At 40.5% G+C, this 27,765-nt stretch overlaps 1 protein-coding gene across 1 annotated transcript; it reads left to right on the forward strand.

Moving 5' to 3' along the window:
- Nucleotides 1-431: 431 nt before the first annotated feature.
- Nucleotides 432-26,776, forward strand: lemd3 (LEM domain containing 3). The gene is made up of 13 exons (XM_007904943.2): nucleotides 432-1,770; nucleotides 15,636-15,667; nucleotides 15,904-15,967; nucleotides 18,524-18,600; nucleotides 20,439-20,518; nucleotides 20,641-20,786; nucleotides 21,663-21,764; nucleotides 21,928-22,030; nucleotides 22,138-22,316; nucleotides 22,513-22,594; nucleotides 23,970-24,075; nucleotides 24,233-24,311; nucleotides 25,004-26,776. Exons 1-13 carry the CDS (start codon nucleotides 453-455, stop codon nucleotides 25,165-25,167), a joined length of 2,532 nt encoding a protein of 843 aa, XP_007903134.1. The 5' UTR covers nucleotides 432-452; the 3' UTR covers nucleotides 25,168-26,776.
- Nucleotides 26,777-27,765: the final 989 nt, after the last annotated feature.

The raw sequence follows: 27,765 nt of genomic DNA on the forward strand, positions 1-27,765 counted from the left end.
TGTGATTGAGGGTGTGTGTGTGTGATTGAGGGTGTGTATGTGTGTGTGATTGAGGGTGTGTATGTGTGTGTGTGTGATTGAGGGTGTGTATGTGTGTGAGATTGAGGGTGTGTGTGATTGAGGGTGTGTGTGTGAGATTGAGGGTGTGTGTGTGTGATTGAGGGTGTGTATGTGTGTGTGTGTGTGTGATTGAGGGTGTGTGTGTGATTGAGGGTGTGTGTGTGATTGAGGGTGTATATGTGTTAGTGTGTGTGTGATTGAGTGTGTGTGTGTATGTGTGTGTGTGTCAGTGTTTGAGTGTGTATGTGTTAGTGTGTGTGTGATTGAGTGTGTGTGTGTCAGTGTTTGAGTGTGTATGTGTTAGTGTGTGTGTGGGGGGGGGTGAGAGGATCTGCTGACGTCAGTCCCCCCCCACCTCCGTGTGTGTGTGTGTGTGTGTCTCGCGCGGTAAGATGGCGGCGCCGCTAACGGACGCGGAGCTATTCACGGAGCTCAGGAGCCTGGGCCTTGTCCCGGGCCCCGTCACCGAGAACACCCGGCCCGTCTACCTCAAAAAGCTCAAGAAACTGCGGGAGGAGCGAGGCGCCAGGCCCAGGAGCGGCGGCGCAGCAGCAGCAGTAGTAACAGCGGCGGCGGGGGGGGGAGGTGCGAGCCTAGGCCCGGGCCTCGGCGCTCCTCCTCCCAGCAAATTGCTGGGCTTCAGCTCGGACGAGTCGGACGCCGAGGCCAACGGGAGGAGCGAGGCTATCAGGAGGGCGAACAGAGCGGGGAGAGGCTCCGGCGAGTGCCCGAGGCCGCGGCTCAGCAAAGGCAGGAACACGCCGCCGCCGCCGCCGCCTCCTCACTCCAAGGCGGTGAATAACAACAGCGGCGCTAAGAGCCGCTCGGGGCCGTGGTGGAGGACGAAGGCGAGCGGCGGGATGCGGCGGCCGGATGATGATGATGAGGAGGAGGAGGAGGAAGGGGAGCCGGTCAGGTGCGAGCACGGCGGCGGCGGCGGCGGTAGGATGTTTCTGCTCGGCGTGGACGGTGGCTACTCGGACTCGGAGGACGAGCGGGAGGAGCGGGGCCGGAGGCCGAGCTCCAGGAGGAGTCAGCCCAGGAAGGCGGCGTCCGTGTCGGGCCACGCGAACAACAAGAGCCCGGCGGCGGCGGCGGCGGCGGCTGGAGGAGGGGAGCAGAGGGAGAGCGGCCCTGGCAGGAGGGGGGGAGGAGGAGGCTGCGGTTTGAACCACGACCTAGTCGGCGGCCCTTACTGGCTGGAGCCGCTGGGAGACGAGCTGGAGCCAGAGGAAGAGGAGGAAGAGGAAGAAGGAGAGATGGACGGCGCCGTGGAGCCCGCCATGTCCCTGCGCTCCCGCAACTCGTCCAGCAGGAAGGGAGCCGCCGAGAGGCTGAGCCTCCAGCACCTCGCAGGCGCCAGGAACAACAACCACGTCGGCCTAATGCACAACAGCAACGCCGTGGGCGGCAGAGGCGGCGGCGGCAACCCCTCGCCATCCCTCCTGGTCAAGGCCAATCACTCGAACCACAACACCCCCGTCTCCAACCACACGTACTGTAGTACTTACACCCGCAAGAACTTGCGAGAGCCCGAGGAGGAGCTGCTGCAGCAGTTTAAAAGGGAGGAGGTGTCGGCTACCGGCGGCTTCAGTGCACACTACCTGTCCATGTTTCTATTGACTGCTGCTTGTTTGTTTTTCCTCATATTGGGACTGACTTACATAAGGATGAGGGGTTCAGGAGGCACAGATCCAGGAATTTCTAACAGTAAGTGTTATAACCTCTTCTCTTTTTTTCACGCTCTCTTCCCCCGTTTTTTTTTTAAAAAAATAGGCCGTTGATCAGTGTTTCAATGAGCCAGACTTGTTAAATATTTTAATTCAGAAATGTTCGATCGTCCACAAGGTATGTCTGGTTCAGTGTTCAATGCATCGCAGGGAACCGGGACACGGTGAGCCACCACTAGTCTTCATACGATTGTAATCGTGAATCATAATTTAATAACTGGGGTTAAGACTAAACCATGTCTTATTGGCGAGAACAGGCATACATTTCCAGGAAAAATGTCGTGGTTAAGTGTCTGGCGAGGTCCATTACCTCATTTGTACAGACATGGGTGCGGTGATGCAGAAAACTGAATTCGTCTCATGCTATTAATGAAACTGAGCAGTATATATAGTAATGTGTTCATTGTATAGGTGCTTCAATCAGAGATGGTTCTTTATTGCCCTCAGTTGCTGTCTTATGAAAACTCTTTATTTGGTGGGAGGAATTTTATAGAATCGGCAGCAAATAAGTGTGTCAGCTCATTTAATACAGTATGGAATTCTTGTATTTTTGTCAGCCCTTTCCTATTTGGGACAGTTTGTGGAGGTTTGCAGTGTGTAACCTTGTTCTCTGGAAGACTGAATCCAGGTTGCCTGCAAGTAGGAAAAATATTCTGCCAGATATGGCATTTCATATCTTCAGAAGCAGCAATTTTGCATTGTCCACTTGCCTGCCATAGGAGGTCTCATTTGATGCTATCTGTGGAAGGACTGCAAGGTAAATGAGGCAATAATGACAAAGCACTACAGTTTGGTACCATCATGAAATCATTGAAGCATAATTGTCTTTGTGGTTTAATTTCAAATGAGTAATGTAAATGGGATGTGTGTATCCCAGGAACAAGCAAGAATATGGTTTTGACATCTTGTCTTATGATGGTTTATGAAGCTGATATTTCAGCCTCAGGAGATGCCCTTGGGCCCAAACACCAGTTTGGATGGAAGAGATAAGTACCCATCTTCACAGGCTCAAATTGTTGCAAGATTCCTGTTTTTATTTGAGATATGTTATCTTGTGAATAAGAATCTAGCTTCTTCCACTATTATTTATTTAAAACTTGCATAGTTTTATGAAAGTCTTCTCCCACAAAATACACATGGTCACACTACAATATATCCTGTGAAGTGCTTCGAGACGTCTCAAAGTGATGAAGTTCTACATCAAATGTAAGCTTTCTGCACAATTAACTATATTCATTAATGAAGTTCCCAGTGATGCGTCATTTTTATTATACTATATGTATTTGCAGAGGTGGGTTCAGTAGTGATTGCTTTTTCAGACTTTGTATTTTCAAATTCTGACTCCACCCTCGACTCCAAGATCACTGCTGTCCTAACAGAATGTCTGCCAGACATCAAGTTCTGGATGAGAACTAACTTTCTACAATTGAATATCAACAAGACCGAGGCCTTCCTGATTGGCTCCACACCTCAAGTGCTGACAACATCACCATCCAAGGATGCAACTCCACCTCACTGAGCCAGTCCAGAACCTTGGCATCTTGTTTGACCCTCAACTATCCTTTCTACCCCACATCCTTGCCATTACCCGCTCTGCCTTCCCCTGCCTCCACAAAATCACCTGGCTCCGCCGCTGTCTCACACCGCAGGTTGCCAAAACCCTCATACACACATTCATAACATCCAGGCTTGACTATGCAAACTCCCTGCTTGTTGGCCTTCCAAATCCTTCTTCGATAAGCTGCAGATCACTCAGAATTCTACAGCCCGTGTCCTCTCCCGCACTAGGCTCCGTGACCCTATCGCCCCCATCCTCACCCGACTCCACTTGCTTCCCATCACACAGAAGATCCTGGTCCTCACATTCAAAGCCCTGCATGGCCTTGCTCCCCCCTACCTCTGCAACCTCCTAACTCCCAACCAACCTGCCCACTCCCTCCACTCAGCAGGCTCCGGCCTGCTTTACCTCCCTACCTCTCTGACCTGCTTACTCCCCAACCCATGTCCCTTGTGCCCTCCGTTCCATAACTGTCCTTCCTTCCTCACATCCAGTCCCTGACCAGGACCGAGTTCCTCCACTTCCACCACATCGCCTGCCTCCGACCATACCTTACCCCAGACGCAGCCAAAACACTCGTCCATGGGTTCGTCACCTCCCGACTCGACTTTTCAGATGTCACCCGCACTGAACTTCGTATCCCCGTCAGACCAGTTCTAGACAGGCTCTGCTGTCTCCCTATCGACGAACGGATTGATTTTTCAAATCCCTTCATGCCCTAGTACCTCCCTACATCTCCGACCTGCTTACTCCCCAACTCACTATCTGCTACCTCTGCTCGACTAGCTCTGGCACGTCCCTCGTACCCTCCATTCCACCTTCAGCAAATCTGCCCCCACCCTCTGGAACTTAAACCCACAGTCTCTCGGTCTCGCAACCTCCCTCGCTTCCTTCAAAGACCCTCCTCTTCGTCCATGCATTCAATAACCCTCCTTCTTCCCTGCCCTCCCCGACCCCCACCTTGGGTCCAAAACACTGATTGTCCAGCGCCTTGGGACGTCCTCTTGATATGAAAGGCGCTATACAAATGTTATTTTGTTGTTGTTCAAAAAAAGCTCCTTCCCAAATTGCTAGTTTTTTTTCGACCCGACTTGATGAATGGATATCACTCTCTTTTAATATTTTTTCCTGACCCTCCCATCACAAGTAAATCCCAGGACTCGTATATGATCACCAACTATTGTTTCATCTCAATGCTGAGATATCTATACCTATAAGTGACAGAATTTGTTCAGCCTGGCTCATGGTAAACCTAGGCATCAGGTTCGATCCACAACTGTCCTTCATTTCCCACATCCGGTCCCTGACCAGGGACGCCTTCCTCCACCTCCGCCACATTGCCTACCTCTGACCGTATCTTACCCCAGATGCAGCCGAAACACTCGTCCATGGGTTTGTCACCTCCCAACATGACTTTTCAAATGTCTTCTTTGCCGATCTCCCAGCTCCACCATGCACAGGATCCAGCTGATCCAAAACTCTGCTGCCTTCATGCTCACCCACACTGAACTCCATTTCCTCATCACACGAGTTCTAGCTGTCTTCCTATCGCCAAACGGATTGATTTCAAGATCCTCACATTCTTTTTCAAATCTCTTCAATGCCTTGGCACCTCCCTACCTCCGACCTGCTTACTCCCCAACCCACTATCTGCTGCCTCCACTCGACTGGCTCCAGCACATGTCCCTCGTGCCCTCCAGTCCACTATTGATGGCTGTGCTTTGAGCCACTACGCCCTGAAACTCTGGAACACTCTTACTCTATGCCTCCGCCTTGCTCCTTCCTTCCCCTACTTCAGATTGCATTTGAAGGCCATTCTCTCTGACCGTGCTTATGATCACCACCCACCAGCTCGGAGTCGTGCTCACGTCGTTGATGTTTTTTGGTCAACCGGGTGTCTGACACGTGGAAACCCATCACCCTGCTTAAGAGTATCCAAACCAAACAAGGAAATTCCGGAGATAGATTGTTGAAATGGAATGTGCACTCTTTCCTTGGAGTGATGCATCCTGCTTACCTAACTCCGTAAGCAGCTGGACGCAGGTTGGGCTGGGCGCAGGTTGGGCTGGGCGCAGGTTGGGCTGGGCGCAGGTTGGGCTGGGCGCAGGTTGGGCTGGGCGCAGGTTGGGCTGGGCGCAGGTTGGGCTGGGCGCCCCAGAGTGCGCATTGGGGACTCCAGAGTGTGAGTTGGGGTACTGCTGGAGTCTAACCAACTGAAGCCACGTAGCTTGCCATTGATATTGCTGTCTGGCAAGCTTGTCCAGCTGGGTCTACCCTACCCTTTAAGGGCTTTGGCTTACAGGGTTATTAAAAGGAGTTGACTGGTATGACTCCCTACCCCCAGTGACTGGTCTGCCCTTCCAAGTCCTGCCGATGAGCAAGGCTGGCTGGCTGTCATAGCAGTGCCCTAGAATACTGTGGACCTGCCTGGCTTAGGTACCGGACTACTGAGACTGCTGAGGGCTCGATTCCGACATTCTGTTAGCAAGCATGTCACATTGGAGCCAGTTCAGCTCCAAGGAGACCCAGCTTCTCTCACTTTCTCTCTCTTCCCCCTCCCACCGCCCCAAGGAGGATAGTCACTTGTTGGTCGTTTCACATCCCACAAGCGTGGATTTGAGTCCTCATTAGTTGGATGGTATAGTAGCCCTCATTAGTTGGTGGGGATGGAGATAGAGCTCCCTGCGAGCTTCCCGGTTGTTAAGACATCTCAGCATGAAATGCGCCAGAGCTTTGCCATTTTCTCCCTGTCTTGCAGCTTGGGCACATGTCCCTTCCCATTGAGCGATGGCTCCACCAATTGGAGATGTGGTGTTTAAACAGTAGCAGGTTGCCTCTGCAAGCCAATCAAGGTGGATTCCAGGTGCTGGATGTATGAACAAGTTTCCTCATCTGCTCTCTGGCGGGCTTCAGCGACATCTGAAAGCAATTGTATATTTTGTGGGCAAAACGTGGCAGCTAATGTCCCACAAACAATCATGGATCGAGTGACCCAAATTTTGGGGGGTGCCGGTGGGGAGGGAATTATTACCTCCGTAAAATGATCCGCCAATCGACTAACAACTGGGTTCTTATTTACTGCTTGGTAAACAGAGGTGCGTGGAGTACTGAAACTTGCCTAACGTTTCACTCTGCCCAGGAATCGAACCTGGGTCCTATCGCATGCGAGGCGAGCTCGGTAACCACTTGTTTTCCAAAGTGAACTAATTCCACTACAAAAAGCTTGAATTTATTATATCTGTTATTATTGTATCCATTATATAATACTCATTTGCTGTATTTTTTTGTTTCAAAAATCCCATTCCTCATTGACATTAAACACAACTTGGGCATCTTTTAGTTTTGGGTGTCATCAGAACTCTGTCTTGCATCTCATTGCCAAACATTAATTTCCTTATAATCAACTATTTCCTGGTAAGCAAGTTAATTATTGCATAATTTTTAAACTTGGTCTCTTGGTATAGTCAAGTCGGGTATATGGAGCACTTTGCTGTTGATTATGATGCTTCATTCTGGCAAAAAGAGGTAAACTGCCTTCACATCATATATTGAGGGAAATGTAGTGGGCACTTTGGAGCAGTTTCAAGGCTGTGGTGTAGCCTTGGTATTCAGGTGATGCATAAAACCTTCATGGATTCTGGCATCATTTTAATTCATCAATTGGATTACTGCCTTTTAATCATTGCAGGGTTATTCTTTGTATATTTAAGTATTGGTTTGGTTCTTCACCAACCAGAATAGATTCCATTTGATTTTTTTGGAGGCATTGACGTGACATGCATTACTGTATTGGCATTCTGTATATTTAGCTATGGTATGTATAGCTTTGAAAAAGTGTTTGTTTCTCATTAATTGAGAATGATTGCATGTTTCATAAGAAAAAAAATTTCCAGGAAAAATAAAATATCTGGTAGTAAGTGTGGTGAATGAAGGCTGATATCTATTTTTGTATTAATTGCTCCTAAAATAAGCACACAGTATTTCTACAATTACCAAGCTATAAAGAAGTTGAAGTGGTAATTGAAAAGGTCCTGCAGCATCTTGGGTATTTAGGATTGAAATTTCAAACCATTTTAAGGGGGAAACCATGTGTTTGCTATTGAATGAGATAATAAGAGTATTATCTTGTCCTGATAGGTAGATTTTTGTTGCAGATATTTCCCTTATGAGTGAATTATGAAACTTTGTTCCAGTTACTTTACAAAGTAACCATGAACAGTGAAGGTTAATGTTCAATGTGGTAGTTTGGAACACTATGCCTATACAAATTTTAGTGTCCGTTTGTCTCATTTCTGATGGGAACTTTATCTTAAAATGCTTATCCCTGATATCCCTTCAATCAAGACTGATATTTCATACTATAGTGGAATCCTATTGTAATATGCGTTCTTTGTAACGTGGGTTTGATTAGAATTAGGGCTTCTGATTTTTTGGGTTTAAAATTTTCATGGGGGTTTTTTTTTAGTCATTTTTGAGTTCTTAAAAAATCAGGAAGAGGGTGCAGGAGCAGTTGGCGTCAGGATTTGTAACCATTTATGGTGCTTTCTGGGGTTAATAGGATAAACACAGATTCCATTTTTTGTTTTATCACAGATTTTTAGTTAAAACCAAAAATCAGAAGCCCTACTTATAATGAAAATGCGGTTTGGACTCTGATTTTTATGTGGGCAGAGGCTGGCTTGCATTCAAAAGCTGGCCAGCATTCCAGGTGCTAAATGATAGCTGTCTTCCTGCTGCTGGCATCATGATGACTCTGAAGCCAACTAGCACGGTGGAAGATCTGGGCATTCAATGTGTAAGCACAGACCAGATATCATACTCTGTTATAAGGTGGGGTTTATGGGTCCCAACCACCAAGTTATAACTAGGCTGTAATTCAATTTTTAAATCTTCTGAATAACATTGTACATTTGAATTGTGGTATGACTTTACCAGGAATCAGTGCCTGGTTTGCTATAATTCAAATATTTTTGTTAAACAATGAGCTTTCAATATACTTTCTACTCTGAATGAGCAACTTTTAAGGCTTTGAGAGCTGCTCATTCATATATTTCCCAGCCAATATATCATTTTATAGTATACAATTTAAAATGTATTTTTACATTTTCGGTTGCATTGATAGGTAACGTTATTTAACTCCTTATGGTTGGATAAGGTAAAACGTTTGTAACAACACTAACCTCAATTGCAGCTTGTGCGTGCTCTGTACTGATTTAGCTTCTTATTCAAATATTTCCTCTCTCACTTTCTTAACCACCACCACGGCCCATGTGTCTAGACAAAAGTTTCCTTCAAAACCACACATAGAGAATTGCTCACTCGTCAGTCTCCTACCTGCTTCCTTTTTCCCTTGAAGAGAACCCTTCTGTTGTACTGACAAAATTATATTCTATTATGCATTCACATTTCATGAATCTAAAATAACTCATCAGTTTCTAGGTTGCTATGGGGGCCTTAATTGTTTTGAGGCAGATTACAATGGTCTAAGGAAATTATATCATCACATTTTCCTTCCTTGTGAAGCCGCAATTGTCATCATTCAGGATTCAGTTTGATCTCTTCAGCGTCATTGTGCTCATTGATGTCTGAATGGAAGTTCAGGGTGAGTGTTATCAAGGGATCATGATTTATGGTTGACTGGAAGTATGGCTAATATGTACTTGATGTGAATGATCAACTATAATTCTGGTTTAAGTGTACCAATTGACTAATATAAGCAGTAACAAAAAGATCTTGGATTCTATCCAGTAGTCTCCGATTTGTTACTTGACTTTTTCTTTCCTGCTGTCCTGAAGGCAATGGCCCTTATTTGGGGGGACATCTAGGTTTGCAATTTCAGTTAGACCTTCACATAAGAGAGAGGGCAGTAAGAAGGAGTAAGGAATGCATGGAGACTTGTCGAGTATAAATCTGACATGGACGAATTGGGCTTGCTTCCATGCTTTACATTCTTTAAGTCTTTGTAAGCTTTACCCAAATGGTCATTTATCATGTCTAAGTCTAGAGGTTATCTATATGCAGGCTATAACCCTAATTTTGTTTGGTTGAGGGGGTGGGGTTGGTTGGGCATGTTGAACTTGATCCTGCTCTTTTCTGACCTCCATATTTGTGCACTTTCCAAGGTAGACGATTGGGTAATGATTGTGCGTGTGTCTGTCTGGGAGTATGTCTGTATCTCTCTATTTGTGTGTACCTCTGCCTGTCTGAGCGTGTATGTCTCTCTCTCTTGGTCTGTGTGTGTATATATGTCTGTCTGTATCTTTGCATGATTGTGTCCCTGTATCTCGCAATTGAGACGACCCGGGTTCGTTTCCTGGCAGGGTGAAACCTTAGGCAAGTTTCCTTACTCCACACACCTCTGTTAGCCTAGCAGTAAGTAGGAATCCAGTTGCTAGTCGATTGGCAGATAATTTTCCAGGGATAATAATCCCTTCAAAAAAATGTTTTAAATAATAATTTGGTCACTCAACCCACGGTTCTTTGTGGGACGCTGTTGTGGGCAATTGGCTGCCGCATTTTGCCCACAAAATATACAATCAATTCACTTTATAGTATATTCTGTGACGTGCTTTGAGACATCTCAACTATGTGATAAGGCATTATATCAAATGCAAGGGTTATTATTATTAAAAACCCTGCTTACATTTTTTCATTCTTACCAAGAGCAATGATGCCAATTGTAGAATAGAATGAAGGGAGTGGAATCGTATTCTTATAATTGCCATATCAGACACCAGTCTGCACCGACTCTTAATAGCTATGGCTAAACAGCCTCTGGTTCCAATATATTGAATTCAAATATAATTAAACTTATGTGAAGCTATGGTACATCACAAAGGAGTGTAGTGTCAATTCATAAATATGGAAACTCTTGAAAATCGCCAACACTGGAACTGATCTGTAAGAGTATAATAAATTTAGCATTTTCAATTAAATTCCTGGGAATGAGTTGAAATCTTGCCTTTTGCTTGCTATAATGTTTCACTCTTTAACTATAGGAAATAATAACAATAGTTTGCAAAGCAACCAATTAACCAGATTTTTTAAAAAAAGTCAAGTGGTAAGGAAGCTACTATTTCCTGGAATAGAAGTTCAATTTACACAAAGTTAGTTAAATATCATGCGTTTAGACGCCACTGTTTCACTTTTACTGTATTATTCTGTGATTATTTAATACAGGAACAAGATCAATGAGAAAAAATTAAAATACAATACATCACTATTGCATTTGTAAATGCTAAGTGCTTGGCAGTGATATTCTACTGATAGGTGTCTTAAGGCAATTAAACTTGCAAAACCTTATGGACAAATTTGTTTTAAACCAATGTGAAGCTATTGATTACAACGTAGTGCAGTGACAATGAATAAAGATGGAAACTCTTGAAATTGTGACAAAAACTGGAAAGGGGCGACTGAGGAAATCATATTGGAATTAATCATATATCATATTGGAAACCGACACTCTGATTGGTGTAGAGAGGTAGCACATCTTTCACCTCTGCCATCTAGGTTTCAATTAAGCCATACAAGATGAAAATCTGGTATTCATATTCTGATTGTATAGGAATTGAGTTTGTGATTCCCAGTTCAGTTTTGAGTGAGGTACATGAGCAAGTTTGGTACTAAATGGCAGGAAGGATCACAAGAACAACTGGTATCTGTATTTGAAAATATTATTATCCCAGGCGTACTTCAGAGATTGAGCTCAGTTTCAAACTGTACAATGACTGAGCTTGATTTGATATGGGAAACGTTTATCCCCCAGTGTTAAAATCCATCACCCGAATGTAATGCATTCAAAAGAACACATTTAAATGTTCTGTTTTCCTAAGCACATAACATGTGGGTTGAGAAATGTTATTATATCTTTCACCTTTTTGTTAGAACGAGAGCAGTTCAACCAATTGAAGAATGCAGAGGTACAGCATTGCATATTTTCTGTAGTTTGTTCCCTTCGTGGTTGCTTTTTATCAGCCTGTTATTGATATGTAGTCAGTCTATTTTAAATTTGAACAGGAGGTAGCAATGATAACATCCACATGTTCTCTAGTTTTGCCCTTTCATTTACCCCTACCACCAGTGTGTTTTTAGTTTCAATTTTTACGTGTCATACCTCAGTGGTTACCTCATCTATTCTACTTTTAGTAACATTTGTCTGAGGGTTACCTACTTACTATATCAATGTCATCTTTTGCAGTCCCTAACTGATAACATTTTGATTTAATTTTGGAAATTGAGAGATTCTGTTTAAATATCATGACAGTTCCAAGGATATTCTTGAGACTTGAAGTTATTCCACTTTACTGCAACAATTACTTATATTAATATTGCACCTTTGATATAGGATATTGCTTCAGTGTTTCTCAATGCTGAGCAAGACGGAAGGGATTAGATGAATTTATGTACTCATGGAAAAGAGATCTGCAATCAGATTTATTTGAAGTGGTAAGGTTACAGTGTGAGTAAGTTATGGCAGTGAATTTTAGATTTAGGGTTCCAAATCTTTTATTACTGTTGATTTTACAATACCCATTACAAAATCAATTATGGATTTTGTTGAACTTGCTCCTTAATGTAAGCATTTGTGCTACCTCTCTGCCAAATCTGCTTGTTAATTCGGCTAAGAATAATCATTGGTCAAGCTTTTTAATAGTTCAGCTGGTAAAATCACTGCCAGTGCAAAGCCGAGACATAGGTTCTATGTTTCATCATTGGTCTTTGTTGATCTCACCTGAATTCTGCAGGTGAATTCTGAATTCTTGCTGCAACTGTATAGGACCTTGGTGAGACCGCACCTAGAGTATTGTGTGCAGTTTTGGTCTCCTTATTTAAAAAAGGACATACTTGCCCTAGAGGGGGTGCAGCGTAGATTCACTAGATTAGTTCCTGGGATGAGGGGACTGACCTATGAGGATAGGTTGAATAAACTAGGGCTGTATTCTCTAGAGTACAGAAGAATTAGGGGAGATCTTATTGAAACATATAAGATTCTTAAAGGGCTGAATAAAGTAGACACTGAGGAACTGTTTCCTCTGGTAGGAGAATCTATAACCAGGGGTCACAGTCTTAAAATTAAGGGTCAGCCTTTTAGAGCAGAGTTGAGCAAACATTTCTTCACTCAGAGGGTAGTGAATTTATGGAATTCACCACCCCAGAAGGCTGTGGATGCTCAGTCCTTGAACATCTTCAAGGCTGAGACTGATAGATTTTTTAAAAATAGAGGGATTAGGGGATATGGGGATAGGGCAGGTAATTAGAGTTAGGTCAGAAGATCAGCCATGATCTTATCGAATGGCCCGGCAGGCTCGAGGGGCAGAATGGCCTACTCCTATCCTAATTCTTATGTTCTTATGAATTCAGCGTGGTGTTAGATTTGGCCTCAATACCCTGACCCAAGGGGAAAAATAAATCGGTCACTGTTCCTACTCCTGATCACTGTCAGGATATCCCTGCTGCAAAGTAGTATTTGAGGACGTTTCTAGATCATCCTTTCTCCATCCTCTGCCCCTCTTCCCCCCACCCACCCCATTATTTTGCAGCAGAGATGTTGTACTTAAGAAGGGAAGATTTTGACATCCTTCACAGAATTCAGATACAGTAGAGGCTTGTAAATGATTTTAGTTAAATTCACAAGTTTGAATCTGTTTTGCTATTAGTTGATCACAGCTGGAGCAGGTCGCAGAATCCAGAGGGTTAAATCCGCTCCTACATTAGAATATGAACTTGTGAGACATTGGTGCGTTTTCTACTTGGCATCAAAAAGTAGAAAGGATGATTCACATTCACTATTTCTTTCTCAATTAATTGAAAATATAATATTTGGGAAGAAAAAGCCTTGGAGATATTGTTAATGAGTCCTGTGCAAGCTGCTAAACCTATTTTGATCTAGCCTTGTACCTGGTCATTGTTCTCCAGGTAGATATTAAGAGTTGGAAGTGCATTGGACCTTAAGCTCCTTTAGGAAAGAATCTATAAATCCGTCTTTTTATAATGCACTGAAATGTCTTGAAGTGCTTTTCAATAAGTCTTGACCAGTGCAGTGACTTTGTAGGCAAATGCAACAGTCATTTCATGCACAGCAAGAATCAACAAGGTGATTTATTTTTAAGTCGTCTGGGTGTCTTATACATCACCATGCATAAGAGTGAGTAAGACCATAAACCAGACTGAGATTTCCATGACCACCACCTCCACGCAGAAATCAATAGGAATGGAATGCACACTCCCCGAAATGAAACATCCTGCTTGCCCAATTCCAGAGAGTATTATGCATAGGTTGGCAAGAGGCAAAGCTTGTGAACCCCAGAAAGTGTCTGGGGAACCTCTGGATTTTTAACTAGCTAAGATAGTGTAGCTTGCCATGGAGAACACTGATAAGTTTCTCACTGCTTGTCCAGCTAGGACCCCTTGCAGAATTAGCAGGAGCTGAGTGGCAAGAATCCCTGCCATCAATGATGCTTATTAAGTAAGCCCGATGTACGACATTGCACTTGGGGCCTTTAAAACAGCAAGGTGCTTGTCACAAGATGTAAAGTTCTCTCACCATACCAAGGGTAGTTAGATAGCTAGTTGTCAGCCTAGGGAGCTTTTATGTTTAACTTACTGTATGAAAACAAATGGTTAACGGTTTTCTATCCTGCAACATTTTTAGAATCATAGATTCTTGCAGCACAGAAGGATGCCATTCAGCCATTGTGCCTGTGATTATAATACTGTTTGAAAGTGCTATAATCCTTGCATTTGATAGAGCCTTATCACCTCTTCAAGATATCTCAAAGCGTTTCACAGAATATACTGTAAGTGAATTGGCTATATATTTTTGTGGGCAAAACACAGCAGTCAATTGCGCACATAAGTGTCCCACAAACGGTCGTGAATTGAAGTGATCAATTTACTATTTTTGTTGAAGGAACTATTACTCCCGGAAAAGCAATCTGCCAATCGACTAACAACCGAGTTCCTACTTACCGCTAGGTAAACAGGCGTGTGGAATAAGGAAACTTGCCCAACATTTTGCCCTGCTGGGAATTCAACCCAGGTCTCTCATTTGCGAGGGGATTGCTCTAACCACTGAGCTACAAGACTCCACGTCCACATAGCTATCCAAAAAATACCACTTACTGCTCTTACCCCAAACCCCTGCAATGTTTCCTTTTCAAGTACCTATCCAATTCTCTTTTGAAAGCTACTATTGAATGTGCTTCCACCATCCTTCCATTGGATTCCAGGTCTTCTCATTGTTGGTGGGACAATGGAGTCACTTTTTGTCTGCATAAAATGTACTACAATTTTATTAATCATTTAAAGACATTTTGATTATTATCTTCACTTTTTGAAATTGAGCTGTTGAAACAAGTTTGTCTTATTGTGATACGATTCCGTACCACTATTTTGAAGAGAGGATAGGGCATTTCCTCTGTTGTTCTGGCTAATATCCTTCCTTCATCCGAACGCCCCCCTCCCCCAAAAATGGCTACTGTTCTGTTTTTTTGTGGGATGATGCTGAGGCAAATTAGCTGTTGTTTGCCTACATAATACCGTTCACCTCATCTCTAATTATTGTTTGAATGCACTTTGAAGTGGGAGGGATTTTACCAGAAAAGTCCTCTAAATATTTTGTTAAAGTATATTTAATCATATAGTGAAAGCGTATCATCTTTTAATGAATTACTTTGTAATGTTATTGAAACAATTTAATAATGAGGTTTGGAGCACTCGCTTCATGTAGTGGGATTATTGTCTCAATAATTCCTTTACTTAAAATTGAAAAGATATTTCGGTAAATTCCTGCCTACTTATCCTGAACTTGCTTGCAGTAATAGATACCCAAAGTCAAGCTTGTTTTTAATGTTTCAGTATGCTTGTTCACTAACTCTTCTGTTCCAGACAATGAAACACTGCACTCTAACCAAAAGTGCCATTTGAAAAGGTTTATAGTTTTTACTCTGGAGAACCTGTAACTCCTATCACTGGCCAGTGTTTGAAGATGTCAGTCTTTCTAATTATCTGCTCAAGCATTTATTTGGCAACTTTATTAAAATGAAATAATGTATTTTGCAGTAAATTAACAGTGCATTTTACAGTGGAGTTCCTTTTTTTAAACTAATAGTGTAACATATTGGTTTAATCAAAGCACTAGTCTACAATTTTAAAGATCTAAATATTAGCTAGACTGATTAGGAGTTGTGCTAATTATTTTAGAAGAATATATCCTTTCATAAAGCCTTTAAGGAATCAGCCATTTATTTACATTTTCATTGTCATTTACTGTAATATCTCTTTTTCAGTAAAACCTCACCCCTGTGATGTAGATGATAAGGTAAGTGTTGTTCATGTTTCATTACCTTTCTTTCAATTAAATAGCATTGTGGTATTTTTTTAAAAAAACTTCAAGGTTCCCTGTTTATTGTTATAAACAAGTATTTCATAGCTACATTCTGGACAGTAAAAAATCTCATTTTTGTGAGTAGTATTTAAGTAACACAGTAATATTGTGGAGAAACTTATATTTATTCTGAAAATGATTGAGGCCTAATATTGAATTTTTCAACCTAGATTGAAGAAAGAGTAATTTTGATCATTCTCCATAGACTGCATGATCACCTTGCAAAAATAGCAGGTAAGACTTCAAGTTTACTTAACTGTTATTTAATTTTTGCCTTATATCCAAACAGTTATTTTTTAGGTTTGTAAAGGCACCAACAGTATACAGAATGCATGGAATCATGTTGAAAGTGTTGTCCTTTAGATGATACTTAAAATCAAGATCCTGTCTGCCTGTTCAGGTGGATGTTAAAGATTCCATGGAGTTTCTTCCGGTGTCCTTGCCAGCAATCCTTCAGATGAAACAATGGTATTCACTTCATGGCTGTTCGTGGAAATTGTTGTGTGCCAATTGGTTGCTGTGTTTGCCTACAAATATTTACTGCTCTTCACAGTAAAATCTTGTGAAGCACGTTGAGTCATCTCGACAATGTGATAAGGTCCAATATCAAATGCAAGGATTATGTCCAATATTCATATTTATAAACTGCAGCATGAATTGGTTGAAACGTGCAAATTGGGAGTACTAGTGATTCTAACATTTTTAAGAATGCTTACGTTTCTTACAGGATTCTGATGAGTTTCTGTTGTTGATTTGGTAATTGACCCGTTTTCTGCTTCCTTTTTTTGCAATGCTTATAGATTCTGTAATCGAGCAAAGTGCAGATATTAGGATTTTGAAGACCACACTAATTTGTCTGCATTTTAATGATTATAAAAGGGCATCATAGCAGCCTTGGTAAATTCAAATGGTTTATTTTTAAAATGTCTTGCATTTTTGACTGTAGACACCATTGTTGACTCTAGACGTCTTATATTGCGTAAGATGCCTAACCAAATCCATAATTTATTTTAAAAAGCAGAGACTGTACAAAGAACAATCTCCAAACAGTGCCTCTGTTGTGCGCGTTCTTTTGTGTAGCAGGCGGCAAAAACTAAGCCCTGCATTTGTTTTCATGTTTTTATCCACTATCATATAAAGGCTCTTCTCTAGCCCACTTTTTAATTATCAATGGGTTACACCCAAAATATTTGTGTGTGCATTAGACAATCAAGCCAAAATTACATTGCAGACCATTCTCCATGTATTATGCTTTACTAATTAAAAAGCACATAGTCTTCAGCTAATGCTTGGATAGACAAAACTATAGTTGCCTTCATTGTTCTCACATAGTAACTGGCAACTACTTTTTTTTTCTTTTTCAAGTATTGACCGATTTTTGTTTTGGAAGAATGAGTTATTGTTTATATTAGCCAATGCCACTGAAACCTCTGATTCAAGCTGCAGCAAAAATATTGGAATTGTTTTTGAATAAAGCACAAGGAAAGTCTAAATTTGAGTGGAGGTTTATGCATATAGTTAAACTTAACACTTTTTGAGTTTTGCCTTTCAGTCTGCCAATTACGATTTCCTGAGTTCTTGTTGTCGCGCTATAAATTCCACTTATGGTTTTCAGTAAATATTCAGATGCCATGTTCACCAAATGCTAAATTTAACCTTTTAACCATCAGTCTTATTTCAAAATGATGTAGTTCATTGAGGAAGAAATCCTTGTGAAGTTAACTTTATTTAAATTTACTTGGTAGTCACAACATGTTTCAAATTTTCTTCTGGCTAGGTTGGGCTAGAGATGGGTTAGTTTATATTAATTCTATTTTTGTCATCCAAATAATGTTTGAAATTCTGCTCAGTGATGTGCACCTGATTCTTATGGTAGCTTCTTTGGTTTTTTACTCATCTTGGCTTCCCATTTCCTCATTTTTATTTTAAATCGAATATGTATGCTGCTTCAATTTTCATAACCAATCAACTTCATACCAATCTCAACTTTTGAATATTTTTGCATTACGTCATACTTAATGGAGGGAATTTCTTCTCTTCAATTTGATTCTTTGCAGCCCTAAAGAGTACCTCCATATGTTTAAGTGGCCGAAGGACTGTCTTTAATAGGTTGGCCTTTATTAAAAGTTAATCAGATGCAGTCATTGTGTTAATCAAAAAAGTACATGGGAATTTTATTTGTCCAAATGTGATTGTATTTTTTGGGTGGAGATGGGGAGAAAGAGAAATTGATAGAAAATATCTTCCTTTAGGCCTACAATTGATTATTTTTATCTGTCATTGGGGATTTGGGGTCAGAAGCTGTGATAACAGAATAGATTATAGCCAGGAGAGACAATTTGAGGTGTTATTTTATAGTATCATTTATAAAGGACACCCTTTTATTTCAAGGAAATTCAGAGAAAGAAATTGAGTAGAATGATTGCAAGAGAAATATTTTCATAATAGAAGAAATAAACAGAAAATGAAAAATATGAAAGTAGAGGTACTGAGAATTGTAGGGAGAGTAATCTAAAGGATATTATTCATTGGTGCTTCAAATATGAAGTTGTAATAAAAATGCTCACAGAATTTAGCCTTTAACGTTTTGTTGCATAGCTTTTGATGTAATTAAGGTGAAGACTAGGAAACTTGACGATTACATTACCAGAATTGTGTTGCATTATAAGTAGCGTTATATCCTGCAATTGTCAAATATAGTATTTTTCTGTCTCACACTGAATCTCATTCTACTAATTCATGCACTCTCTAAAAAAGCTTATTGCATTGCTGCTGTTTTTCTTATCCCAGGAGACTATGATTGTGGAGATCATGTCCATTACAAAAACAGGAGTCTCTCTGTCCAAGATGCTGCTGAGTATGTAACTGTAAGTAATATAAGGTTTTATATTTCTCCTTATTCAGTGACTTATCTTCTAATGTTTGAACTGATTCTCCACTATTGTATTTTTCATATTTGAAGGTAAAATCAACAAATCTGCATACCAATTAGTCCATTACATTTAGTATTTGAGGGAGAAAAATCCCAAGTGCCTGCTGACTGTTAGATTCCATTGTATGAATTTTTATTTCCACTTGAGTATCATAATTCATGATTGTAATATTCATTTATATGCAACGAGGTTGTAGCAGGATCACTTGATTCAGTAGTGTGAGCAGCATCCTTGAAATCCTACATTGAGAACTTGCAAGCAAAGTTTGCAGTTTTACACAGAAAGAAATGTAATTTCTAGTATGTCACCAGGTAAAAGCCGAGAAGTGAGTTATAAATGTTTGAATCAGATTAACACTTGCCACTTGTATTGTGAATTTATGCCGGAGATCTCTTCATCCCCTCCCTCAATAGCTTAGTAGGTACAAGTCCGTAACATCTTGCAGGCCATTAGACTCCAGATTCAAAATTCTGATTGATCAGATTGATCAAAGTCAGGACAAAGGTTAGAATGCTACAATTACATTTAGATATTCTTTGCTAAGAAAGTGAAATTAGCCAGGATTTACATTCCCAATTGCTATCCTGTGACACTAGCTGGAATGTGAAAGTTGGTGAGTTTTGGGTTGTATTGTAATGATCTCCACAATCAAGTAAGGATATCCTTAGAAGGAGTTTAAGATACCCTGAGTCCATCGAGACACCTATTTAAAGAGGAGAGGAAAGGAGAACATTTCTTCCCAAAGTTTTTTTTATATATTTAAAAAAAGTAAAAATTTGCATAACCTGATATTTGTATTTGCCAATTTCCCTTCCTGACAAGTAACCCATTCTAGTACAGTGACCGCCCACAATTAACCACTAATTTAGTCACAATTCTCATTGGTTTGCTGCTATTTTAATCTATGTCTTTGGGTCTCTGCTGATTTAACTTTTTAAAAGTTTTATCAATGAGGCTTCTGGGGGAAGAGCTGGAAATGGATTAATTAAAAATGGGTGGTTTAGAAAAAGCAGTGATGCAGAGCCAATGGGCCAAATGCCCACCCTCTGCGCAGAAAATGTCAGCATCTATGGAGGAGCTTAGTCCAAGATGTTGGCAATGATATGTATTTAATAATGCAACTTTGAGATGAAACCTGAGTGTCCAACAAATAGCAGGACGTACTTGTGCTGCTAATTTGAATCCTTGTATTTTGTTTTTCTTTGATGTCCCATACAAATTTCATGGCAAAATAAGAATACGTTTGAAGTTTTTTTTAAAGGAACAAGTAAAGGCCTTGTACTGAATATGGAATATAATGGCAGTGTGATATCAGATACTTTTCTGAGCCAAAGCTTTTAAAATTGAAACTAAATAACCTATATACCTTTTTAAGTCACTGAATGCCGATAATTCCTCAGTTTATTTGCACAAAGGAAGGAAACTGATTGGTGCAGAAGTGTTGGGAGTGGTCCTTGAATACTTTGGAAACTAAAATTGTTGCACGGTTGTGTGTTTTATTAGATGTGATTGAAGAAAATGATGGTCACCTATTTTAAACAAAAGACCATTAAGTTTAATAATATTTAGATGAGGGAAAATAAGACAGGGCTTTGGAGATTTCTTCTTAAAACCCACATTCATTGAGAAATTATATTATTTTATGGTTGTAGTTTTAATTGGTCCATGTTCATATAATACAGGTTAAAGTGCTACCTCGGTGTGCTGGATCTTCAGATTTTAAATGCATGTTTTATGTAATTAAAATGGATTTATAATCTTGATTTGTACAGGTCCTTGATCCCAATCATGATGAGAGATTTAACCGTTCACTCCAATGGATTTTACAGAGTACAGATGACCTTGGTATAAAGTGAGTGAGTCTGTTCATTTTGAGAAAGATGCTGAACCCAAACCCCATTTTTAGCTACAAGAAATAGACCTATTTCAGTGCAGCAAACCTAATGAAAACCATATCTTGTCTTTGGTGCACAGGTTGATTGGTGGTAACACAGAAATGAAAGTAACTAATGTGACTGAAGTAAGATACCTGGAGTCTACTCATCCTCAAATGTCATTCATCTGCCGTTTTCGTCGAGCATTTTTAACAGTCCTTCACAGAATGTTTATTTTCCTAGTAGGTGAGTTTCACAGTTTATGTACTCTGGAATTGTTATTTTATCGTATGGTTCCCAATGTCACTGAATGACTTATTGATGTGTGTGCATATATATATATAATATACACACACACAATATATATATTATGACTGGAAAAATTGTACCTAAACCAGGAAAACTATTTGCATGAGAAGAACAATATACAGCACCTTCTTTCACGTAGGAAGAATGTCTCAAAGCACTTTACAATCTCTAAGCAGGAGCCAAAGCTGTGGGAGATGAGGGGAGGTAGGCATAGGTGGCCGAGAAAGGGCTTTAGAAATATTTTTTGAAAAAGGGTCTCTAGAAAGGATCGCTTTCCAGGAGTATTAATCTCTCCACCAAAAAATAAATAATTGGTCACTCAATACATAATGGTTTGTGGGACATTGTTATGCACAATTGGCTGCCATGTTTATACGCCCCACCACCCACCCACCACCTGCCAAGTTTGGGGGTGGGTACATATAAGAACGGGCATCCAAGCAGTTCTCCTTTATGGTTCTGAGCTACTGAGTGTTGTGGAGAGGTTTCCTCTGGCTCAGTTGTGAAATCTAGGATCAAGCAGTGGGAAGAATTTGCGGTAAACAGAGGAAGTTACTGTAGGAAACAAAGGCAGGGCTGATGTGTGCTTGATTACATTGCTATGCAGTCCTTGATGTTTACATGTTATTTCTAGCTATCTTTGAAGTTCCCAGTGTTTGTAAATAACTCATCGTTATGTAACACATCAAATCTCTGAGATGTATTTATTTTCAACAGTATATGATACTATAGTAAACGTTTCGGGTGTTGAAAGTTAAACAAGATGTTTTATTAGTTTAATTTTATCTTGCATCATTAATTTGTAATTTACAGGTGTAGGAATTGTATGGGGAGTTCTTCGTTACATGAAATATCGATGGAGGAAAGAAGAGACTGAGAACAGACAGATGTATGATATGGTGGAAAAAATCATAGGTATTTAGCACATGTTCTTTAAATTGTACTTGAAGGCTAGTGATGTTTCTTATCAATATAGATTGACAACTTGCCAACTGCTATTAGATGTTCCTATTTACTGTTGGAATATATGAAGTGGGTACAAATGAAATTGTGTCTAAGGCACTGCACTTTTGCTTAGATGTTTTAAGAAGCCATAATGAAGCCTGCCAAGAAAACAAGGATTTACAGCCGTATCTACCCATTCCCCATGTTCGTGATTCTCTGATGCCACCTCAGACTAGGTAAGAAGTTATGAGTCAAACAAATATTGCTAGTTAATTCAATAATCCAAAAAATGTTAACATTGTAATTATTTTGTCGTAAGCAGTTCTTTGTTTGGGTTTTCCAGGAAAAAAATGAAACAGGTCTGGGAGAGAGCTGTTGAGTTTCTTGATACAAACGAGTCACGTATTCGGAAAGAAACCCAAATAATAGGAGGAGCGGATTTCTTAGTTTGGCGGTGGACTCAACCATCTTCAAGTTGTGATAAAATAACAGTTGTACCATCCAAAGTATGGCAAGGAAAAGGTAGGATGTGTTGATGTTTGTTGCATTTTGGGCAATTGGAAGTTTATTCCAAAATGCCGGGGTTGTGTTCATTTGAATTTATTCATACAGTTGGATTCAGTGGATGAGGGGAGTCCAGTGAGATCTGTGTATTGGAACATGGTATTGTCTTTTTTTAAAGAAACTGACTTAGATTATTTTAATTCCTCTTATACAGCCTTCCATCTTGACAGAAGAAATTCTCCACCTAATAGTTTGACACCATGTTTAAAGATTCGCAACATGTTTGACCCAGTCATGTAAGTACCTGACTGTTTGTAATAATTATGTGGGATTTTTATAGCACAATGTTGCTACTTCATACATGTATCAACCTGACAAAGTTCCATATGTTGTAGCAGAATAATTTTAGAGTTGTGTTTTCAGAAACTTTAGTTCTGTAATTTGACTAATTATTTGAACAAATTGAAACAATTGTTGTGTTGTCAACAATTGTGTTTGAAGCTTGTACATCTACATCTTTTGCAATATTTTACATGCTCAAATTATGTAGTATGTTCAAAGATAGAATTGTATTGTAAGTTTGTATCTACACTAATATACTGTAAGCATGTTTTGATCACTACAACAACAACAAAATTACATTTGTATAGCGCCTTTCACGTCAGGAGGACGTCCCAAGGCGCTGGATAGACAGAGTTATGGATCCGAGCTGGGGGTCGGGGTTCGGAAGGGTGGAGGGCAGGGGAGGAAGCAGGAAGATTGAAAACATGGCCGAAGAGGAGGGTCTTGAGATGGGCCTTGAAGGTGGCAAGTGAGGGGGCGAGACGGCGGGACTGCAGGATGGAGTTCTAGAGATTGGGCGCAGAGTGGCGGAAGGTCCGCCCGCCAATAGTGGGGCGAGCAAGGCAGGGGACGTGAAGCAGGCCGGAGCCCGCTGAGCAGAGGGAGCGAACAGGATGGTACGGGGTTAGGAGGATGGAGAGGTACAATTTTAATGTGCATGTAGACTGTTTCTGAAATACTGGTCAACGTGGTTCTAAATACTAATTAGTTTTAAATAAAAAAGGATGGCTCAGGAGTAAATGAAGATAAAATGTATTTCTAAAACTAGGACTCTTCTACCTACACAACACAATTGACTATAACATAATTTAATTGTGTAGGATTCAAGTGTAAGCTTTTAAACTACTTTTGAATTATTGTATCCAAAGTGGTGGACAACAACACAATGACATTGGGAGGATGTCCCAAAGCACTGGACAGTCAGTCTTTTGGACCCGAGCTGGGGGTTGGGATCGGGCCATGTGAGGGCAGGCAGAGAAGGCACGGTCGACGAGGAGGTTCTTGAGATGGGTCTTGAAGGAGGCAAGGGAGGAGACAAGGCGGAGGGACTGCGGGATGGAGTTCCAGAGGGTGGCGGCAGAGTGGCTGAAGGCCCGCCTGCCAATGATGGGGCGAACAGGGCGGGGGATGTGAAGCAGGCCGGAGCCCGCTGAATGGAGGGAGTGGGTTATAAACTTGTTCAAGATTCAGATAACATTCAGATATTGTTTGAGCCTTTTCAATAATAACAGCAGCCAAATTCCTCAGCTTTGCTGCAGAACTGTTACATGAATTTGTGTGTAAAACATTTTTTTAAAAAGCTGAAGTAATTATTGCTGTATCTTACAGGGAAATTGGTGATGACTGGCATGTTGCAATTCAGGAAGCAATCCTAGAAAAATGCAGTGACAACGAGGGAATTGTTCATATTGCAGTGGACAAGAACTCGCGTGAGGTTGGGAGTCCTACCTCTTATATGTAGATATTTTTGTGGTCAATCATCTTGATGTCTGGTGACTTGGTTTACTTAAAAGTCTGAGAATGTTTCATGTAATTGATGTGGTTTCCTTGATTCTTGTTCATGTAATTTCCCCTTGCTGTTTCTGTTGCAGGGCTGTGTGTATGTAAAGTGTCTCTCTCCAGAGTATGCTGGCAAGGCTTTCAAGGCACTTCATGGCTCTTGGTTTGATGGTAAGACATTCACAAAATAAAGTTTGCCAAGTTTAGTTTTCTTTTATTTAAAAAAAAGTGTGGCTTATGAACATAGAATTAAAAAGACTTCTGATCTTACTGCCTTTGTAAGCCCACAATGCAAATATTTTCGGCTATGGCCATTGGATAGTGATCAAGAGCGATATCCCTGTCTGATATTTTCACTCACCAGCCTAGGGATCACTGCTGGGTGGTGAAAGTCAGCTGGGGTTTTTATAGCTAACGAATGACTTTATGGAAAGTGAATATAACGTGAAGACCAGATTGGGGATGACCATGAAGCCTGTATTAGAATAGCTTTCTATGGTTTCCTATAAAGAATGGCCACTTGAGTATGGTTTGGAAAATGTAGTGTAAATCTGTACTTTCACTGGGGGTGGGAAGAGTATGGAGCCAAATCTTTGAGAGGGTGCATTGGGGCAACTTTTGTGGGTGGCAGCAGTCCATAGAAGTAAAGAATAATCGGAACAAAAGCACCACAGCCTACAAAGCTTCCTCTAGTCACCACCATATGAGATGCTTGCATCTTGGAGGGTCTACAGGATAATGTATACTTTACTAGAATACACTTAACGTCTAAATGTCATGGATTAAAAATAATAAACAGTTGAAAGGATTGTTTTGAATAAAAACGCAAGCTTTGAACAATTTTTTTTTCCTTTTTTTTGCAGGAAAGCTAGTGACTGTAAAATACCTGAGGCTAGATCGTTACCATTATCGTTTTCCCCAGGCAATCCACAGCAACACTCCTCTAAAGCCATCAAATAGGCATATGAACTCAATGTCGCACCTGCGTCATCTGACCAACACAGCTAACTCACAGGGAACCTCCTGAGATCTCCTACCCTTGCCGGTGCTGTTGTACTGCAGCAGGAGATGTCCTGCTTGAACGCTCCGTCTTCCTTTTTATTGCTTTTATATGTACAATTTTTGTATTATAAAGAGTGCTCTTTTGTGTCAGAATGGCCAGGAAGCTGGAGAAAATTTCCAAAGAAGCTATCTGTAGCAATGGTGTACTGGGGGTAAAAAGTCATGCATGGAATTAAACCATATATGATTTTCATATGAAGTACCATTATTTCTTTGTATATCCAGTACAAAAACACCATGTGCAGCTTATGGACTGGGCTAGGATGGATGTGCTTGTTTGCAACTTCGAATGCTGGCATTACTTATGTATATTAGACATTTAATCATGTACACTACAGTCTAGTCAGTATTTGACAACAAGTATAGGCAGAATATCGACAAGTCTCATTTGATTGCTTAGAACTTTTATATTTTCTGGACTGATTTTCAATGGTTGAACGTAAATTTATATAAGCAATTGACGTTGACGGTTTGATACCTACAGATGGCATTGTGAGAAGTGACAACACAGAACGAGCACACAAACAAATGTTGGGCACAATTTGACAGCTGTTGTAAATGAACTTGGAACATCAGTTATGGCAGCTTTATAGTAAAGTTGTCTGCATTAAAAATGAAATCTGATTTTACAGTGCGCTAAACATGCCTGGATTATGTATGCATTACGGATGCATCATATTGCAGGGAGGAGGCAGCCAGCAGCATTGTGAAGTTCGTTTGCAGGAGGATAATTACTAGTTACTCTGAAACAGCACAGAAAAATATTTACTAACGTATTTTGATTACGAATATGATCTGTACTTCAGTAACCAGTATTACAAGCATCCGGAATGGTGGGACTAATTGCGTAGTTTCACAGTTCTCTAATCCTGCTTTTAATTTGCTGGTTATTCACTTTTTAGGTCATTTAATGCAGTTAAAAAGTTATTTTTCAGCATGGAATTGCACTAATGCACAATTTACTTAGAGTAAACATGATGCACACTGCCTGCAGCAGAGAGCCTTACTGTGCCTTAACTTTGTGTGCTTGATACAGGCACTGTACTGAACAGGAATGTAGTTTAACTCCCAGTTTTAAAATGTTCCAATTAAAAAGAACTAATTCAGTTTGTTCTGTACAGCTTTTTGTTGCACTTGGGTTAAGTTGTAATACAAATAAAAATTAGCAAGGAATCTTGCTGTACATTGTGTGCATTGTGAGATGATGTTGATATTGTACATGTTTTTGGGCCAACCTTTGGTGTGCCTGACCATTGACCTGTTGTAAGAGTGAATGTAAAAGTGGAGTGGCTTTTCAAACAAAAGGGCACCGCTTGATGCAGATGCATCTTTGAATTTTCCAGCTTCTATGATGTATTTCATTTTATGTAAACACTGTACATTTATATATTGTAATATGTACTATTATGCAGCTTATTTTGCTTATAACTGTTAATATTGACAATATCCCTACCTGCAAGACAGATGGGAAGGTGTATAATATCCAGAAGTTTGAGAAGTTCAGATGTTTAATGTAATTTGTCATTTGTCTTGTAAAAACAACTCTAATTAAAGGTTTACTAGGGGTTTTTAAACATGCTAGTACTTGTTTATGTTGAGAATAAGATTCTTTACATTCCGGCTAACAGGATTATAGTGATTCCATATCTTGCCTCTGGCACAAATGGTGTCATCCAAGTAAAAGCATTCCAAATTTGGTAGGTAGTGCAGTTCACGTTTTAAAAATCTAATCTTGACAGTGGGATGTGTATGAAAAAAAATAATAGTAACCTCCCAGGGACTTGGGAGCTTTTGATATTGTACAGATCAATGAGAATAAGTGAGTTTTGAGATACTTTTTGTTTGAAGTTGTCCATGGAAGCAGGTATAGTATATGTTAGAAATTGGATAGATGGGTGGACAGTTTATTTCTCTAGTGATAGAGAATTCCAAATATATATGTAGGTTATCTATCCTAGAACAGTAACCTGCTGGCCTTGATATCCTTGAAAACTTATGCTGTACTTTTTCCACTGCTGCTATATCCATCCTATAGTGCGGAGACCAGAATTGATACAGAGGTCCAATCAAGATTTTGTATAAATTCAAAATCACCTCAATTTTATATTCTGTCCCTCTAGATGTAATGCATATGACCCAATTGGCTGTGGTTACTTTTAGAGATTTGTGGATCTAAATTCTCAGATCTCTGCTCCTCTACTAGGTTCCTCCCATCTAGACTATAGATTGTTACTTATTTTTCCTGCTGAAGTGAATCACTTTTTTTTGCATTGCAAGCCACAAGCTTGTGATCTTTACTGTGCCTGTAAAACCAACCCTTTCTGTTTTTGATGCATTTTCTCCTGTCCATATCAGTCACAATTCACAATCTGTGTTCCATCATGTCGAAGTGGTAAGCCTAGCCAAAAAAGGTTTCATCTAAAGTGTTCAATCTATTGCCACTTTTATGCCATTACCTGTCTGTACAAAGTGTGGAATGTCTTTGTTCTGACAGCTGTGGGTAGTCTTTCCTCTCCCCCCACCCACACACTCTCCCGCCCCTCTTATAATTCTGCCTTTTTTT

The sequence above is a fragment of the Callorhinchus milii genome, unplaced genomic scaffold (assembly GCF_018977255.1).
Source record: "Callorhinchus milii isolate IMCB2004 unplaced genomic scaffold, IMCB_Cmil_1.0 Scaffold5, whole genome shotgun sequence".
Lineage (NCBI taxonomy): Eukaryota > Metazoa > Chordata > Chondrichthyes > Chimaeriformes > Callorhinchidae > Callorhinchus > Callorhinchus milii.

What these genes read in the sequence shown, in the direction of transcription:
- lemd3 (XM_007904943.2), top strand. Translation starts at nt 453, where the DNA reads ATGGCGGCGCCGCTAACGGACGCGGAGCTATTCACGGAGCTCAGGAGC. An exon ending in CAAAGTATGGCAAGGAAAAG is followed by an intron (nt 22,317 to 22,512) that starts GTAGGATGTGTT and finishes CCTCTTATACAG; the next exon opens with CCTTCCATCTTGACAGAAGA. An exon ending in AACATGTTTGACCCAGTCAT is followed by an intron (nt 22,595 to 23,969) that starts GTAAGTACCTGA and finishes TGTATCTTACAG; the next exon opens with GGAAATTGGTGATGACTGGC.